General features: G+C 36.6%; 1 protein-coding gene and 1 long non-coding RNA gene across 18 annotated transcripts in view; both read right to left on the reverse strand.

The window, feature by feature from the left end:
• Positions 1-19,425, reverse strand: part of TACC2 (transforming acidic coiled-coil containing protein 2) — a 161,059-nt gene that overhangs the window by 49,639 nt on the left and 91,995 nt on the right. The window contains exon 1 of one of the 17 annotated variants that reach the window (XM_087964391.1): positions 17,956-18,145. The exons of the other annotated variants lie outside the window; for them this stretch is intronic. Within the exon in view, the coding sequence (XP_087820517.1) occupies positions 17,956-18,023 (68 nt within the window). The 5' untranslated portion in view covers positions 18,024-18,145. Of the gene's footprint in view, positions 1-17,955; positions 18,146-19,425 lie in introns of those variants that run through there. 17 annotated transcript variants of the gene reach the window in all.
• LOC148130865 (uncharacterized) lies at positions 2,681-9,096 on the reverse strand. Its single transcript, XR_015749386.1, has 3 exons — positions 9,021-9,096; positions 5,152-5,231; positions 2,681-2,712 (listed from the first exon to the last, which is right to left on the reverse strand). It is a non-coding gene; the product is annotated as an uncharacterized LOC148130865 (long non-coding RNA).

The raw sequence follows: 19,425 nt of genomic DNA on the forward strand, positions 1-19,425 counted from the left end.
AAAACTTTGAACAACATTTGATTTTGAATAACAAATGTTTATCTAGCTAATGCCAATTTTTTTTGCTTAAAGTTTAATTTAATCTTTCATACCACCTCTTCTCAGACTGCAGAATTATAGTTCTTTATTGATCTCCTCACAACTTAAAAGTCAATGTCAAGATCAATAAAAATGGTGGGGTTGTTTTTTGGTCTGGTATCTAGAAGATGCTTTTATCACTTAGGAATGAAGATATATAACTGTACTGGCCGAGTTAAGAAAGTATTTTCCTTAGCTGATGTGTTATATCTATACATCAACGTTTCTCAACCTTGGTGACTTGAAGAGGTGTGGACTTCAACTCCCAGAATTCTCCCATGCTGGCTGGGGAATTCTGGGAGTTGAAGTCCACACCTCTTTAAGTCACAAGATTAAGAAACACTGATGCACAGTATATACTATGGGACTGGCATTCCTGCCAGAACTTGATTCCACTATCTCTTTGAACTGGGATGAGAAACCAACATGGAGCCAGTGAAATCCTGGACCTTATGAAACCCCTACACTGCATCATATATACCAGCTACATCTCTTGCTTATATCAGTATAGTTCCAGACAACAGCATTTTAAAATCTATCTCGCATTTTGGTTACAGGCTAGGAATCATGGCAAAAAGTGTCCATTTTTATAGAAAAGATGTTATGTAGGAATAGTGCCAGAAAATGAAACCTTTCCACGAGAAACAGAGGCAGAGGCATTTTAGCATGGATGGGAAGTTATTGCTTTTTAAAATTATTTTTATATTGGCTTTTATCTTCGTAAGCCACTTGGGAGTCACTGAGGGTGAGTTGGACGGCCATATACATTTTCATAAATAAACAAATGCCTAAGTACTCGAATGAATGAATGAATGAATGAATAAATAAATGTGTCTATAGGTTGCACAAGAAAACTTCAGAATAAGAATAAAAAACTGAATACAAGTATAAATCTACTATCATAAAGCTATCAAGGGGTGTTCCCATGATTGAAAAGTAGATTTGTCAAATTAGTTAACTTTCACAATATTTCTATGTTGCCTGATCATCAGCTCACTTTCAGACTTTTTTGCATGTTATTGGTAAATGCTTGCAAACTTGGTCCACTTTCTCCACAGTTTATCAATGAAATTGCCAAATAATGATTCATTAGGATGTCTTGCTGAAGCTCTATTTGGATATAGGAAAAACTAAAGTTGAAATTTTCTGAACACAACGGATATATTCTACTATTAAGCTATGGCTCTTTTTCCTCTTTTTTTTCTTCTTCCAAGAATGGCCTTCTAGATCTAAAAAGCTCATCATAGCAACTGTACTACTATTAAAGCATCAACCTATTAATCATTAAAAGCAGATATCCTGTGATTAAAAACAATTCATTCAGCAAGACATACAAGTGTTGGCCTTCTTCATTGCACATTTTATTTGTGGCACTATTACAACAAGCATTAAATATGCAATTTCCTGTACTTATCCAGGCCAGATGATGAACCAATTATATGTTGTTCTAGACCACTGAAGATTGATAAAAATTTAATAGCTATAATTTTAAAGGATGCAATTTTCATAACCACAAAGGAAAAAGCTCTGAAAGTAGAAAAATTAAATAGAAAATCATATTATAGCAAAATAAATCAAAACATGCTTTCAAGGATAATGCTAATTTAAAACTGAATTCACTATTAAATGTCATACAAGGTCTTTTGAAAAGTTTTAACAATTCTTCCTATATGATACCTTATATAAAACTTTTGCCATAAATCCTAATCCTCTTCTCTTAATCACATTTCCTTTTAAAGAATTTAGGTCAAGAATATTAGCATGAGCACAGAAAGGGATTAATTTAGTACTGTGGTGAATGTTTATAAATGAAGTGAAGCAGTATATATAACAGTACACTGTTTAAACTGCAATGATATTGTCTTTCATGGCTAAATAGCACTGCATATTTTATCAATGTAAAAGAAAAGAAAATGTATGCTAATATTAAAGAATAAGGCATTGCAACTCAACTTTCTAAACCTTTATTTATCAGACATAAATGAAAATTCTGGGTTCAGTGTACACTAGTGCCAGTGACCCAATTCTTTGAACTTTAAACAGCAGCCCATAAATATTCTGAAGAAACCAATATGAATCTTAATTAAACAAAATAATTTATTTACTATTACTATGCCATCACAGAGTAAAGTAACCATATTCATTCTTTTTTCATACTCTGAATACACGGAATATTATGAGTCCTTCTTTTAAAATCTCAATTACTAAAAACTAACAATGAATTTCATTTATAAAGTATAGTCCTAATAAAACGTGCGCAAAAAGGAAATAAAATAACAAAAGACACAACAGAGAAGGAAAGCATCATACACATCAATCTATTTCTCTGCCTTCATTTGACTCATCTGTCATTAGACTACTTGAATGCTGACTAACTTACAAAACTCTGGCCACAATGCTTTCCTGCAAACAGTGTTATAACACTCATCTTCATTAAACAAACTTTCCATCAGTTGATAGTATAAGGACGCATTATCTTGCCTTACTGCCTACCTTTAGTTTTTAATGTCTTGTAGGACATATCTTCTGAAGTTCCAATTTCAACAGCAGGATGCCCTGCTCTCATTTGAGCATTGGAAGGATTCATTGTACTCACTGATCAGCCAGATGAAAATAGGTTAAGAAGGAAGATTCCTGGATAAAACACTCTAAGGCAGTGATCCCCAACCTTTTGACGCCGCGGTACCGGCATCAGCTGGGCGCCGCGCCCGGTGCCGGCATCAACTGGGCACCGCCAGAAGCACTTTTTCAAAAGATGGCGGCGCCAGCGCTTCGGTGAGCTTTTTCGGGTAGAAATGGCTTTCTACCTGGAAAAGCTCACCGAGCGCTGGCGCCGCCATCTTTTGATGAAAAAGTGCTTCGATGAGCTTTCTACCCGAAAAGCTCACCGGAAGCACTTTACAAAAAAGATGGTGGCGCCCAGCAACCAGTGGCCCGGTAAGACTTGTTCCGCAGACCGGTACCGGTCCGCGGACCGGCGGTTGGGGACCCCTGCTCTAAAGCATTCAAATGCCTATAGACAGGGGTAGGATTCTACCAGTTCGCACCTATTCTCTAGAACCGGTTGTTAACATTCTAAGCAGTTCGGAGAACCGATTGTTACAAGAAATTACTGTAATCCTGTAAGGAAGGCAGGAAGAAAACATTCCGGTGTTGCTTACAGAAACTGCCTCTCCATTAACCCTTATTACATTCTTGGCAGGACTAGACTTCCTGTCTCAGGAACTTCTCTGGAGTTTTTTTCCCTTCCTTTGCTGGTACTTTGCTTGTGTGGAGTGACCATTCAAAGTTACAATGGCACTGAAAAAAGTGACTTATGACCATTTTTCACACATACGACTGTTGCAGCATCACCACAGTCTTGAGAGGCCAGGCAAGGCAATGCGTGCCTCGATGTGATTGATATTGAGTTGGCCACATCCAGCCAATAACATGACTAAGCCATGTCCACCCAGTCACATGACCACCAAGCCATGCCCACCACCTAAGCCATGCCCACCACCTGAGCCATGCCCACAGAACCAGTTGTTAAAAATTTGAATCCCACTCCTGCCTATAGATTATAATTGTCCATCAAGGAACTAATGGATTTATTAATATTTAGTAAGTTCATTTATATATCCCATTTTCCCAACTTGCAAATCAGTCTATGTAGCAGTTAAAACAGCAATTAACAACAGAAGCACAGAATTAAAACAACACAGAATAAAACTCAAACACCATAAAATCATCAAAAACATACTTATCTCAAAAACCATTTTAAAGAATATTTTTAAGTGGACATCTCTGGGATATTTCAAATATGGACTAAAGAACTGGAAACTTCAATAATGTCCCAGCAATGGATTAATGTTCTTAAAAATGTTTGAATAGTATCTACAGATCTGAGGTTAAGGCTGATTCATCAAAAATTCGTATTTGGGGTGTATTAGACTCCACAAAGAATGTATCTGAATGATGGACAACAGTTTCTAGAGGTATAAAAACTTTTGAGTTTCATTGATTCATATGATTTGATTTAGTATCTTTTTGGGATAGTGTATTAATGTATATAAGCAGTTTCATGGGGAAAAGTCCACAAAGTTCAAAGGAAGAGTACATAGCCTTAATAGATTGTGTCAACCTTCTAAACCCCTCAGGACAGCTCTCTTAAGTAATTTTGAGTAATGGAGATCTTTACTATCATCAGTCTCACCAGACAGACTTTCCAATCCATTTTACATAGTGCTTAGTCTTAGACTTATCACTGTCACTCTAGATACCTGCCATCCCAATTCTCTGTAACTCCTCAGTTCTGTAAACTGAAGAATTTTGGGGCTCAATGGGCTGGGAAATATAGGAGCAAGTGCATGATTAGTGGATATTCCACTAATTCAGCTTTGATTAGGATTTCAACACCACAATACATTTACCCACCAACAGATTCTGGAATTGTTTCAGATTCAGAAAATGATTCTCAAAACTGACTCTGCAGTTGAAAGAAAGGAAGTGGGGAAGCCAAATACTGCAATGGTGATCCATCTGTTACAAAAGACTCACTTCTGTCTCCCCGTCACATATCACAACTATCAGTGCAAAATACCAGGTACAGAGTATATTTGTAGTGTCTACAAATAAGCACAGAAAAATACTGAAACAGATTCACAGAGATTATGGAGGTCATGAATGGCTGAGATGCTCTAAAAAAAACTAAGCCTGGCATAAATATTGGAGCATCCAAGAATCTAAAGTCTTGAGACTTTCAGTTCTACTCCTAAGAACAGCTTCAATACCTCAGGCAGATAAAGTGTTGGGTACATGGCATACAAGAGAATCTCCAGCTAGATACTGAGCCTTTAGCTATATCTTAGGCCTTTAGCAATGATGGTCATACCTCCCACCATACCTCATTCCAACTTTGCTCCTAAACCCAGAATCCAGTGAGAATAGCTGGGCCCAAATAATATCACCTAGTTCATCCAATCCATATTTTTGTCACATAAACTAGATAGCCTTATTCTTAACTGCAAACATATTCAAAAGCCCTTTTCAATCACATTTGGCAACCCCCAGTGGTGTACATTTACAACTTACCATCGGGTAGGAGATATAGAAGCATAGCCAGCTGCACCAACAGGCTGAAGAACAATTTCTACCCGTGGGCTGTCAGACTTCTGAACGGAAAATAACTTCATGTCAACGTAGTATGATAGACTTGCAGGGCCGACACGTTGTGCAACAAGGTCACATAATGTAATAAGATTGGGATTGGGTTAGGGACTTCTGTCCTCACTGTGAGCTGTGTTGGGGGGCTGCACAAAGGGAGGCTCAACCAATCTCATTGTACACATGTTATACTCTGACATTAAAGGTAATAATAATAACTTGACTTTCATCTCTACTTTTCTTTCCACTACAAACTCCCTTCCTAAGAGTCTGTCTGTTCTTTCCTGCAACCCCAGATATCCATGTATTCTCCAGATAATACATAAGTTTGAACAGAATCTGGAAAACCTGAAGCCCAGCAATAAGCAATAATCTTATTGTATAGGAGAAAATAATGAAGAAAGATCAAGGAGTATTAACATGTAGACTTGCCGTGCAAGATGTCAGTCCCGCATTACGTATAAAACCATACCAACTGTATAGATTACACCTGCTTCTCATGAAGAAAATTATAGCCAGGGTCATGTGACATGCCTTTGGTTATGAAGTGGTATATTGAAAGAAATGGGCAGGATAAATGCATAAAAATGGGAGGAGCATGGGAAACACAAATCCTTAAAATTCTAAACAGTACTAAATATTAACACATTTCTCCTGTATCAAGCATTTGACAAAGTCACCAAATTTGGCTGGCAACCAGGGGCACGAGTTCTAGAGGATGGGTGCATTCGATCATTGTATGGAGGAGAAGGAATGGCAGAACCTGGAGGTGGAATGAAAAGGAGGATCAGAAAGAAAGCCAAAGAAAGAAGCCAAAAAGAAACTGAGTCCAATTCTCCCTCAATGCTGTTGACCCTTATCTAACTCTAATCAGGTGCTGTCTTGTTAATTTAGAAGATTCCTGTGCATAGACTTTCAGAAATAAATCAGCTTAACTGAACCTTCATTTTGTAGACCTGACCTTTTGCACCTTATATCAGGGTCTGGTATAATATTTCTATACATACCAACAAAGTACTCCCACCCAGTATGGAGAAAGATGTAAGAAGTTTCTGTTACTATTATTCTTGAGCCACAGCATGATGTGCCATCTATAACTGAGAAACTGTGGCTAACATTGATGATTTTAAAGAAACTCATTTTGAAGATGCATGTCAAAGCAACATACAGTTAATAATATCCATATGTAAAGGTCTGGCTAATGTAACAAATTGTGGTTAAGTAACAGTAGACAGTTCTAAATTATGTGCAAGAGAACACAAGAAAAAATAAGTACATGGATCCAAAGCGTGATCCTCCTAAACGTTCTCTTAAAGATTTGCTGCGAAGCCAACATAGTCAGCCAATGAAGCTTTAATCATCCTAGATAATATATATGGAATTTTTGGTGTGTTTGTCTGTAATTTTATTATGCTCTCTAGAATTGCAAGAAACAACAGCACGTAACAGTCAATTACAAAGTTTAATTATGGAGTAGGGACTATTGCCCAGTTCTGATCTATCTATTCTGTGTCCCACAGTACAGTGCACTGTTCACAGCAGCTGCATCACAGAATAAGTCTATAAATTTAAGCCTGTGTTTATTGGATTTTGTTATCAGTCATTAAAGTTGCCCTGTCCCTCAGCTCTAAAAAGACACAAATGATAAATGTAATAAATTCTATGACTTTATCTTCATTCATCATGCCAGAATCCATTCTCTTAAAACTCCCCAAGCATAAATTAAAACTATCCCTCCAGAATACAGTATGGAAAAAGTTACATTTTTCATCACTGGATTCAGGTTTGCAGAGTTCTGATAAGAGTACCTTACACTGAGGAAGGGATTAAATAGAAAACTGCCATTGTGGTTCTATCCTTGAAGCTTGCTTGTTCAAAAAAGATTATTTTGTTACTGTCCTGTTCTGAGGATCCTGCTACTTTTGATAATAGCCTATTGAGGCACATGTCAGGTAAGTACATAAACATGTTGAAGTTGTACTTGCAAACAACGAAAATATATGTCTAGCACAAGAGTAATACATTTATTGAAAAACAATCCTCAATTTTAACAGAAGTTACACTACTGCTTTCTCCCTAAATAGCACTGACTAGTATATAAATTTATGAACTAATAGATTATAGGATTTAAAATCCTAAACCACTCACTGTCTTCCATAGGCCACTGTCCAATGCCCTAACAGTCAGGTAGATATTTTCTATTTACAGAATAAGCATTCTTAAGAATCCATTTTCTTGAAAGGTCCTTCAGAGCATTTTTAAAACTATGAATAGATTTCTATAATAGCCCTTGAAAGACTTTCCCAAAGATCTTCTATCCTTCAATTTGATTAACCACTGAAAATAGCAAAACTCATCATTGTCTAAGCCCAGCGTTTCTCAACTTTAGCAACTATAAGATAGCATGTGGAATTCAACTCCCAGAATTCCCCAGCCAACATAAGGAGAATGTAAAAGGTAACCAAAGAAATGGGCAAACATAACAGCAAAATTAATATTTTTTCCTGTGTTATATTTATATTTATTTATTCTTGGTTGCCACTGGCAGATTACAATATTTCTGTCTGTTAGATTTTCAGTGTAGTTTTAACTTTCCTGGCAAACCTTTTCATTTTTGCTCAAGACAGACCCCATTTTGCCCAAGGGGACATCACTTTAAGGTTGCACCTTCGATTAATGCTTAAAAGCTCCTGCCTCCCACTGGTGAAAAGTGTCTGGAGAGCACAAGCCAAGTACTGACAAAGACAAGATCACTGTATTGTCACACAAAAATTACATCAAGTGATTTTCCCTTCCCCCTCCATGTAATACAATGCAACATCCTACAGAGACTCTACAAGTCTGTTTAGAGAGGCCATCATCATCATAATCATTTGCATCATCATCATCATCATCACTATCTTTATCGTTATTATCATCACTATGAACGTGATTCAACAAGAGAACAATTTCATAATATTTCCATCTAGTCAGAGGAATATTCTGTTCTTCCTAAGCATTGCTCTGTTAGTGTTTCTTGACTCATGCTTTCCTTAGGGCTGTGTAGACAGAACACACACCCCTCATGAATTTCCCATTACTATCAGGTTAGACATGTAAGCCAAAATACAAAACACAGCAAACTATCTAGGTGTACTTATTATTTTTAATCCATATGCTTCTTTGCAGTTTTAGATTACTGACACTTCTTTTTAAAATTGTTGTCATACTGAAACTAAATAATTCAAGGATATCCTTTCTCTTGTTCTCTCTCATGGTTCAATCAAAATAATAGCCAAATGTGTACAGTTGTTCAAGCTTTAAATCCAACATTACCCACACAAGATTCAAAAATTTCCATCTGATACAATCGGCCTTATATATAGCACGGTAATTTTTAAAAGAGGTACTACTCTATTGCTTGCAGTCTTACTCATTACCCTTTCCTGCATCTCAGACTAACTCTATGAACTATCCCTCACAGTACGTTCCAGCCCTGATCTTTAATTTTACCACCATAAGTATTATTACTATTTGGATTCAACAACTGGATTTCTAAAGCCCAGATCAAACTCCATTGGACATCAGATTTCTACAATCAAATATTATATTTAAATAATTTATCTACCTAAAGAAAAGCAAAACATGATATGAAAAGTATAAAACTCAGTTTATTATTATTTAATTCCTTATAATTACTTAAATATTTATACAGAACGTTTAGGCATTTTAAAATTATTGCACATATTTTTAGCCTTTTATGATACCCCATAATCATTTTAATCTCGAAAACCAGCATTTCTGTGTCATTCTCTCACCATTTTAATAGAACATTGTATGTGCCTTCCATTTCCTTTTCAAATGTGGAGCTCTAACAGATGTCTCTTGATCTTTTAATGCTAAAATAAATTATATTTCTGAAAATCAGAAACTGGAAAAACCTTTCTTCTTCTCTTTTTTCGAGACGTTCTTTCTCAGTAATGACAGTGTTTTTTTAGAGCAACTAAAAGGAAAACCTTAAAATGGTTTCTAGAGGTATTCGCCCTAGAAAGTCAGTTAATATATGGAGGTTTCCTGTATCAGCTTTCTCCCACTGCCAGCTACACTGAATTATCTTTGCCAGAGTAGAAGCCAAGCAATTTGTTTATTTGAGATAAGCAGAACCGGTTACTTAAAAGCAGCTTTCCCCCCATTTGTCTGTTAATTCTTAGTGCCTAACTTGTACCTGACACTCTTACTGTAATAGCTAGTGTGCTATTGTATAACTGAGACTAACAATCAAATGTGCAAAGCTTGTGATTTTGCTTTTTCTGGGCAAAAGAAAAGACACTCTAGAAATAAATCAAATGTTATTGAGATAAGAAAGAAAAGGTCTATTTTATTACAATACAATTATCCTAGGAACAGCATTAATTTTCTTCAACCTTGCAAAAAAAATGCAGAACATAATCTCTGGGGAAAATTGAGATTTCATTCTAACTATTCCAATATAGTTCAGAATCTTACTTCTTCCCAAGGAAATGGAAACTGGACTAAATTGCAATAAAATGTTGCTTCCCAAACTTCAGATTTTAGTTTGGTAATTTCCAAAGTTGTAAGAAAATAATTTAGCTCCATATGCCTCCAAAACAATTTTTTTATAACTATAGTTGTTCGGCATCAATTGCTACCATACAATATTACATATTTATGCATTATACAAAGCTATTGTTCTTTTAAAAAAAAACAGTTTGTTGCTTACCCTTACCATTATCACAACTAAGCTGCCATATGTCAAACCATAAATCAGAGTTTATATACTACAATGTTGGATTTTTCCATTATGATGAGCCAGAGGGAAAACATAGCTTGGTGTGATATATGAAATCAACCTCTATTTGATGAGCCAGAGTTTAGTTTGAAAAAGACTTAAATCACTCGATCTGAACCTTGAATGGGATTTTATATCACTGACACATAGAAGCAGAATGTCATTAGAAAATTTACTTACCACTTTACTTATATAATAGGGCAAGATAAATGTAATAAGCAATCCTGGTTGTATTTTCTAATCTTTGAAATTTTAATAAAACATTAAAACTGGAAAACCCCAAGCAATGTGCTAGATATTACCACTTATGATAAAGACATATGAAAAAAATGTAAAGATGGAACTAAATGTATTTTTATAATACTCTGAAATGGCACATTACAGAGTGGATCGCTGGAGATGTCTTTAAGCAGCATTCTCCCTTTTTAAAGGTCAGTGGGGTACAAAATCAGCATATTGCCCCCAATAATCTAAGTCCTCATTTTACTGACTCCAGGAGGATGGAAGGCTGAGTCAATATGTATGATTCTCTGTTAAGATGAAATACACTTTCAAAAGTTAGTTCCACTCTCATTGATACACATACACCAATGAATTTTCAAAGAAATCAACTCAAACGTCTCACTTGAGGACCAAGTGACCAGGCTCAAATTGTCCTACTTTGAATACATTATGAAAAGATCCAGTTCTCTCGAAAATATTCTAATATTGGGAAATGTGAAAAAAGCAAAGAGAATTACCAGCAACAAGGAGAATGGACTTAGTTACAGTGGTGATGGGGGCACTGTTGGAAGAACTGAAAGAACAAGTTAGGGAGATTATTATGGAAAAAATATATTTTTGTGATCGCTAAGAATTGGAAACAACTTGATGGCACATAATCAATAAAGTTTTATTAAGTATAATGAAAGACAGTGCACATTCTTTATTTCAGATAGTTTGATTTGATTCTCCCTTCTTCTGTGACATTCAGAGTAATACCCCTACAGGGCAATTTTAGAAAAATAGTAAAATTTAATCTGTGTCATCAATTTTAGTAAACAAATATTTTACTAATCCAGCTAAACCACTAGATTCTGGTTGATGCAGCTTATCCATAGATCCATTTCCAGGGGAGTAGAAATAATGAAGAAAAGGAGGCAACTAGAATTACCCTTTGTCCAGCACTTTTTTTTTTTTAAATTAGGGTTTTAAAGACAAGATAAAAATCCTAAACATGTAGGTTCTTGAGATGATCCAAAGTGATGTGGCAGCACAGAAGAAAGCAAATGTGGAATCCATTAGGTAAGCAGTAGCAGCTTCCACTGCTGGACATGTTGTCCATCCTTGGTCAGGTGAAAAGAATACTCTGCACTGAATAAAGGGAAATTGCTGCATCAGTGGCATGGAAAAAGTAACCATCTGATTGTTTTCCTTCTTTTATGCTGCTCACTTCATAGCATAGTAGGGCTTAGTGTTCTTTCACCACTGGTGGGGATTCATCTGAGATGCTTGCCCTAGGGCCCAGGAAGTTTGATTTAGCTACTATGTTTCAGACTAATTTCAAATCTAGATATGAAAGATACATTGCATCTACATTTGCACAAATTTATTTAATTTGCATTGCTTTATATACATTTGCTTTATGAAAAAAAAGACTTAACCACAGCTAATGCAATCATGCAAAATTTTATGTTTCATTAAACACCTTTATGTTCTATTCAGTAACTCTATTCAAGGCTGCTAATTTTTTCATTGCCAGTATATGACACTGCCATAAGAAAAACCACAGACGTAGAAACCTTCATCTACAGACATACATCTTGATGACAGTATGGCAACAACTGCAACAATGGACAATGAATAATCATCTCTTTTAAAGTTAGCTATGCAGCACATCTGGAGAACTCTCTCAAGAAATGAGAGGAAACAAGCATTTATATTTAGAGTACAGGCCGGTGTCCAAGGCAAGAAAACACTAATCAAAAAGACACTTAAATCTGCTTAACTCCTTCTTCCCTGTATTTTCATAAGGTCTGTAATCAAGGACAATTGGTTCATAACTTCATTCTAAAAAAGGGGGAAGAACAAACCTGCAATTCTGAGTTTCTTTTTTACTTTAGGCCTTATATTTCCCAAACTAGTCCTAAAAGATGAAAATTTTGAAAGTGTGTGTGTGGGAGGGAGGGAGGGACAGGGAGAGGGAGGCTGACTTTGATATATCTATCTCCCAATAATAGCATGCTAATTTACTCAAAATGCTTTGGACACTCGGAAAAGGGTTCCTCAACTGTTTTTATTTATACAGTATGTATAGAGATCATCCATATGCAAAAGACATTGACTGAGTTGGAATCATTGCATGAAGAACTCTAAAAATGGATTATCATCCTCTAGGGATTTTGATAACCTTGATCCTGTCAGTTTTAGAGGCTTAGTTGGATGCTAGACAACTTTCCTATGTGTATATGCTTCAAAATTTATGTACATATTGTTCTAGAATAACAAAAAATACTCTATATAAGGTATTATTTTTACTAACACAGATGAAAGCCAGCAGGCAAACTATTTCTTTAATCCTATTGATTTCTAAACCACTTGTCTTTACCATTAGCTGTTACAGAAGTTTAAAAGTTTCTTATAGTAGGGGACAGCTCCAATTTTGGACTTTATTTTTTTAGAAGATAATATGGTAGTAAAATATATTACTTATTTTCATGGTTGCAAAGGAATTCCTCCTCATACATAATCTATAGAATACATAAGTCTGGTCCATGTATGCCTACAGTTATTTCTTTTTACAAACAACAAAATTAATATCCTCAGTAGCAATACTTTGTTATGTATTGTTATTGTTTAATAACGCAAAATAGCTCATAATCCAAAATGTAGAAATTATAATCCAGAAGGTAAAAATCATGATATTGGATACTGACTTGGGGGACTTGGAGGTTTTTAAGAAGAGACTGGACAGTCATTTTTCTGTAAGGATATAGGGTCTCCTGCTTGAGCAGGAGAGTGGACTAGAAGACCTCCAAGGTCCCTTCCAACTCTATTCTAATTGATTGAACTGAAGAACAGCCAAAATGTATCTGAAATGATGCAATTCAAAATATTTTTAATCTTTCAAATCAACAATAACTTTATATCATCATTTATGTAGATCAAACTGAAGTATTCTGAAAAATGTGTACACAGTGGCTAAGAGCATTCAATAGTAGCTTAAGTAGATCATTCTGTGATTAGTCATTTATATAGCTTATCTATCTTTGGGTGCCTGTACTATTACCTCATAAGACCTATGCTTATCTAAGCAGGCGAAGCACAAGGATTAAAATTTTTATATGGTATTCAATCTTCAGTAGTTCTGGACGATTGCAAAAAAAAATGAATCAAAGAACTATATAATAAGCAATGTAGACAACATGAAACTAAAATGCAAAATGTATACTTAAACTGGATAAAAGAATGGAGCATTACGGAGTCTTTTTGAAGTTCTTTCCTATCAGAGATATGCTCTTAGATAAACTTAAGCAAGTTTACTTGTCATTGGGCAGAAGAATTTTAGCTTGTTTTAGTCATCAGTATTTTGAAGAAATATGCCTCAATACCAAAAGTAAAAGGGGGAGATAAAAGGTTTATAAGATTATATAGCATGTGGGCAGAAAATAAGGCTCAATGCTACACGTATCTCTTAAAGCAGGGGTCCCCAACCACCGGTCCGCGGACCGCTACTGGTCCGCGGAACAACTCCTACCGGGCCACTGGCTTGCTGGGCGCCGCCATCTTTTTGATGAAAAAGTGCTTCCGGTGAGCTTTTCGGGTGAAAGCTCACCGGAAGCACGCTTTCATCAAAAAGATAGCGGCGCTGCGCTCGGTGAGCTTTTCCGGGTCATTTCTGCCCGAAAAGCTCACCGAGCGTAGCGCCGCCATCTTTTTGATGAAACGTGCTTCCGGTGAGCTTTCTACCCGAAAAGCTCACCGGAAGCACTTTTTCATCAAAAAGATGGCGGCGCCCAGCTGATGCCGGTACCGGGCCGCGGCGCCCAGCTGATGCCGGTACTGGGCCGCGGCGTAGAAAAGGTTGGGGATCACTGTCTTAAAGCTTTTGATGTGGATTCCTAAGGCCCCCTTTAATGTTGCTAATGTTATAGTTTTCAACTACTAACTTCTATTACACAGAAAGTTATCACACTTTTTCTTTGATGCAATCCTTTAAAATCAGATTAATTTAAGACTCACTTTTAGGACTCTCTGTTTCAGAATTATTCCATATAACATCTTACTTCTTCACTGCTTCCTTGAGCTTCCTTCATTTTGTCTTAAAGTTTACCTTTGTCTACCTCTAGAATAGGTAGAAGTAAATCACTACAGTGACAACACATCAAAGAAAAGCAGCTATTCTCTAGGATAGCATTGGGAGAAATGAAGTAATTCTGTGGTAAACTATATTTCTGGGAATATAATATACATGTATATTGTAGAGATTTTTTATAATCTTCTGTGAGAAGGAAATGAAATGCACTTGAATGTGAAAGGTGTATGTATGCTTACATAGAACTTTTACACACACACGCGCACACACATATTATTTATATTTATATTGATAATTTATGTATGTATGTATGTATGTATGTATGTACATATGCGAAATACCACTCACACATCATCACAAAATCTCCAGAACCATAAAGCCTACAAACTTGAAATTTGGCATGAATGTTCCTCTTGGCTTCTAGGTGCTCACTAAGAAAGGATTTTTAGAAATGACCATCAGAGCATTAGTATTTCGTATATTATTATTAACATACTCTGATGCTAAGGGGTTCTAGTCCCCCACCCCACCTGAAAAGAAATCTGTTCCAAATGCAAAACACAGGAGAGGAGTTTCAGTTTCAGTTTCAGTTTCAGAGCAGCAACCTGCTTTAGTACAGAACAGTTGAGGTAAGCCACGCCCAGGCTCCTTGCTGTCTCCTTCTTGCTCACACAACAAATACTGTTTCAGTTTCCAAACAGCCTTCAACTATCACACACTGACAGGACGCTAGCCAAATGAATACTGATGGATGCTGGTAGGCAGAGGCACAATTTTTTTCCCTTATTTTCCTCCCCATACACACACACACACACACACACACAAAAGATCTCACAATTGCCAAAATAACATGTCTAAAAGTAATAACTTTTCTTTTAATGAAATTCCTTTGTCCATCATATCCCAGAATATCCCAGAAGACCAGGCCTCTGATTTAATCTATCTACTTTGCTATGTGCTACATGTGTTGATATAGTTGATATAGTAAGATTGGACCACCCAGTTCTTATGCTAGGAGATTTGATGGTGACAATACAGTTTAGTTCAGCTAAGCTTAGCTAAAAAACATTTCAACTAGGAATTTCAACCTTATATGTTATCAACATTCTCTAAGGAAATGTTTCAAGCAAACAGTCATGAAAAGGAGAATTTTCTTCATACATATGAACTGACTGGAGAATCTGTTTCCACCACTCCACAGGCAATACTGACAATTTCTTTAATATAGATTTGTTACTTGTAAAAAATTGTCATACAATAGTTAATGCTAATAACAAAAGTACACATTTCATCCTATTTTTTGTTCACAAGTTTTCCAGGGGAGAGTAAGTTCCTGCCATGAAAAATATGAAATGGAAGCTAGCTTAAAACTGCTGGATGAGCTGAATTAACTGCTTGTTAACCCAGAGAAATGTATTATACTACTATCCAAAAGGCATCATTTACTAGAATTATACAGGTATTTTGGAAAGGATTGTTAAATAATTTTCATAATTCAAGAGATTAGATCCACCTACAAAGTTTCAGGATCATAAATTTAGGATTGCTTGAAAAATTTAACAACCTCTGGGTTACAATATGATCCCTATAGAGAGCCAGAGATGTTATGCCTAATGATGGGTATCTCTGCTAGCTAAACTACTTACTTGCATTGATGACACAGGATTTTTTCCAGAAATCTAGAGACTGATCCTCTTCTAAAAAGGGGAAATAAACAAGTAACCCAAATTATCGATCAGTTAGTCTTCTGGATAGTCTTGCCAAATGTGAGATCAAGATGTTGTTACATAGATTGGAAGATTGGAAAGATGCTGATATAATAAATAACCAATAACCACTTGGTTTAGAAAGGCTCAAATCATCCTTGATTGCTGCAGGTTCTATTTTTATCTCGTTAATGCATAAGCACCATTCTAAAATAGTTGTACACAGTACGTGTGTATTTCACTACTCCTTTTACTTATAAATAATAAGCAAGCTATGGGAAAACTATCAATGTAGAAAAGTCCCTACTATATTTAGTGTAGCAATTATATTTTAATAGAGATACAAAGGGGGAAAGTTATAGCAATGGTCTTTTCATATGAAGTTTCATGTCAAACATTAGCACTTCCTACTGTCTCCAGATATATAATAAGTTTTTGCTTATTGAAAAGGGGAAGTGTTGTACTCTAGGGCCTCTTCACAACATTAACCAAAGCACCGATACTTGATTAATACTTGATTCTAGAAATATTATTCATTCATTCCACTTGACACTAACAGAGAAAACTGTTACACTTCTGTGTATGATGGGTGTGTGAATGCAGCTGTAAGTGTGAATCTGGCCATATTTTCCACAAAAGAGCTACATTTGGGGGGTGGGGAGCACATTACTATGTTTAACAATGGAACAATCTTACAGAAAAGGATAAAAAAAAAACAAACAGAAGACTGACACATTTTGTGAAACATTGTTTTAATCCCAATTTGGACATTTTTACAACCTAAAATAAAGTAGGTATGGAGGATTTTTAAAAAGGTATGGAATGCATTACTCAAATATACTCAAATATATTTCCAGGGGCATCATCCTTGTTAAACTGATTCCAAATACAGATCAGGATCTATGTCCTTACTATTAGGCTGTACAAGTACAGTGTTTGGTATCATTCCTTCTTAAAACTGAGGGGGGGAAATCATACAGAAATTAAGGGGGGGGGAGAGAAAGTACTAACTGAAGCCATTTGAAGAATATGCAATATAATACAGTAAATACATACTTTGTTGGATTTCTATACTGGCATTCCTCCAGAAGCTCAAGGCAATTGGATTGCACTCCTTCTCAATGAACTGCTTAAACTTGTCTTTGATATCAGGTAACATATAATGAACCACTCAAACCTATACATCTTTAACCCAGGCCTATAAAATCTGAAGAAAGAAGAAAAGGCCAACCAGATTGCAACTGTTTTTGTCTGTTTGCTTGTAATGCTCCAGTCATCAGAAATCAGAGAATCAGCTTAATAAATACACTCAGCAGCTAGCAGATGCCCAACTAAAGATGACAAAACATTTTAAAAAATCTAAGAAAGAGAATAACACAGTACTGCCTGAGGAACTGTCTGCTTCATCCTTTTTGAGACGGCATATCGTTTTGAAAGACGATCGGAAACGGTAGCTTGCGTTTTGATCACTAACAGAAGAATATTACATTAAAATGAGGGGAATGAGAACAGGAAGAAATGAATTGCTGGAGAGCAGACAACATGACAATCTCAGGAAACAAACTCAAGCAAAATCAATCTAGATATACGCTGTGCATTTTAAGCAGCGAGACATTTTTGCTGAAAATGGTGATGGGCTTGATTAATTATGTCTATACAATGTGGAGAAAACAAATGGCACACACAGCTTATTGCCCTGCACGATACAAAAGGAATCCCACTAACCTTTCTAAAGAAAATGCCTACATGCTTTGGCAGCATTTTTAAAAACTGATCAGGGTTGAAAAACTGCCAAAGGCTGGGCCATGACTCGAACGCAACCCTCTCAGTTCAACCAGCCTTTCTAAACAGACTCCAGAGCTTTCCCACTGCCATTTCAATCTTTGCCTTGTGTGGGAAGAAGAGGTGGCGGGGAGAGACAGATATCGCAAGCTCATACTTACATTGCTTCCGATGGCTCCCGAATCAGGCTATTTGTCTGTGCCTGCTGCAGAGACTGCGACCCTCCCATTCTCAGGGCGCCCTTGTGTTGGGGTTCCCAGCAAGTGTAGCCAGCCTCTGTGTAAATCCAGCACCAAAAAGCCCAGAGAGATTGGGATGGTGAATGCTGCAAATACTGCAGTGCAGATGAAAACAGCTGCTTGCATCGAGGGGCAACAATCCAGAGACTTTAACAGCAGCTTCTCTCCTCTGAACTGTTGCCAGGTTCCTTCCACAATCTCCCCACTCGCGCCTCCCCCTCCCTTTCTTTCCCTTTACTCAAATGAAAAATTGATTTCGAATAAATAAAATGTCCCGGCTATTGTCGCTATTGTGTCAGGCTACGTAACAGCCTGGGAGAATTGAAGCTAAGTCCCGGGTAAGTGCCTTGCAAGGTCTGTTGGCTACTCCAAGTGGATTTGGGGGAGGGAAAAAAGGAGAAAAAAAATTAAGACCCTCCCTTTAAGCACACATTGTCAGCTACTGTGCATCCCTAAGAATCTCCAGGCAGGATCATTACATTGTGTTGACTCAGCTGATTTGAAATGCAAATAGATTTGCATGCCACATCTTGCATGTGCTCTTTATTTGGGGGGCAAGCACCACATCTACTTTAGAGCAGCAAACAATGCAGACTAAAGTCTAGGATTTTTAAAAATTCACATTGCTTTTCCCTCCCTTTTCTTCAAACAAAAGACCCCATCCCTTTCACAGAAATGGAATCTTCCACTGGAGAAGTAGGGGGAATGTCATGGAAGAGCTAAGATAAATAAGGCAACAGGGCCCTGCTCTATATAGATATCTTAGTAAATGTATTTCCTTAAAGGCAAGATGAAGGCAGGACAAAGCAGGATGAAGAAAAGGCAGCGACAAAGACATTTGGGGGGGTAAATTCTGCCAATGTACCAATTAGTGCATTAGCTGAACAGTCAAGTGGCTGTGATAGGTGAGGGTATTAAGAAAATAGCTTCACTTCCTGAAGAATGAGATTCTTTGGTTATTGTTCCTATGTGTAACTGAACATTTTTATTACATGTCACAGATCCACCAACCACAGCAAATATGCACAAACTACACAGGTAGCTCTCAATTTACAACAACTGGGGCCAAGCTAGTCTGATATTAAGTGACTTTATTATTATTTGCACCCAAATTTAACAAGCTCTTTTGTTTTGATTGTTAAGCAAATCACTGAAATGAATTGTTAATTCAAATGATTGTTAAGGGGAATCACACAGTCGTTAAGCTAATCTGGCTTCCCCCATTGACTTATTGGAAACTGTCTGGTAAAGTCACAAATGGTGATCACATGGTTTTGGATTGCTGCCACTGCTGTAAATACATCTCAGTTGCCAAATGCCCAAATTTTGATTCTGTGATTTTGGATGTGCTATGACAGTTGTGAGTGCAAGAACCAGTCAGTCACAAGTCAC

Source organism: Notechis scutatus, chromosome 4, assembly GCF_049901735.1.
Source record: "Notechis scutatus isolate UNSWTSFEM ecotype Mainland chromosome 4, rNotScu1.2, whole genome shotgun sequence".
NCBI classification, from domain to species: Eukaryota; Metazoa; Chordata; class Lepidosauria; order Squamata; family Elapidae; genus Notechis; species Notechis scutatus.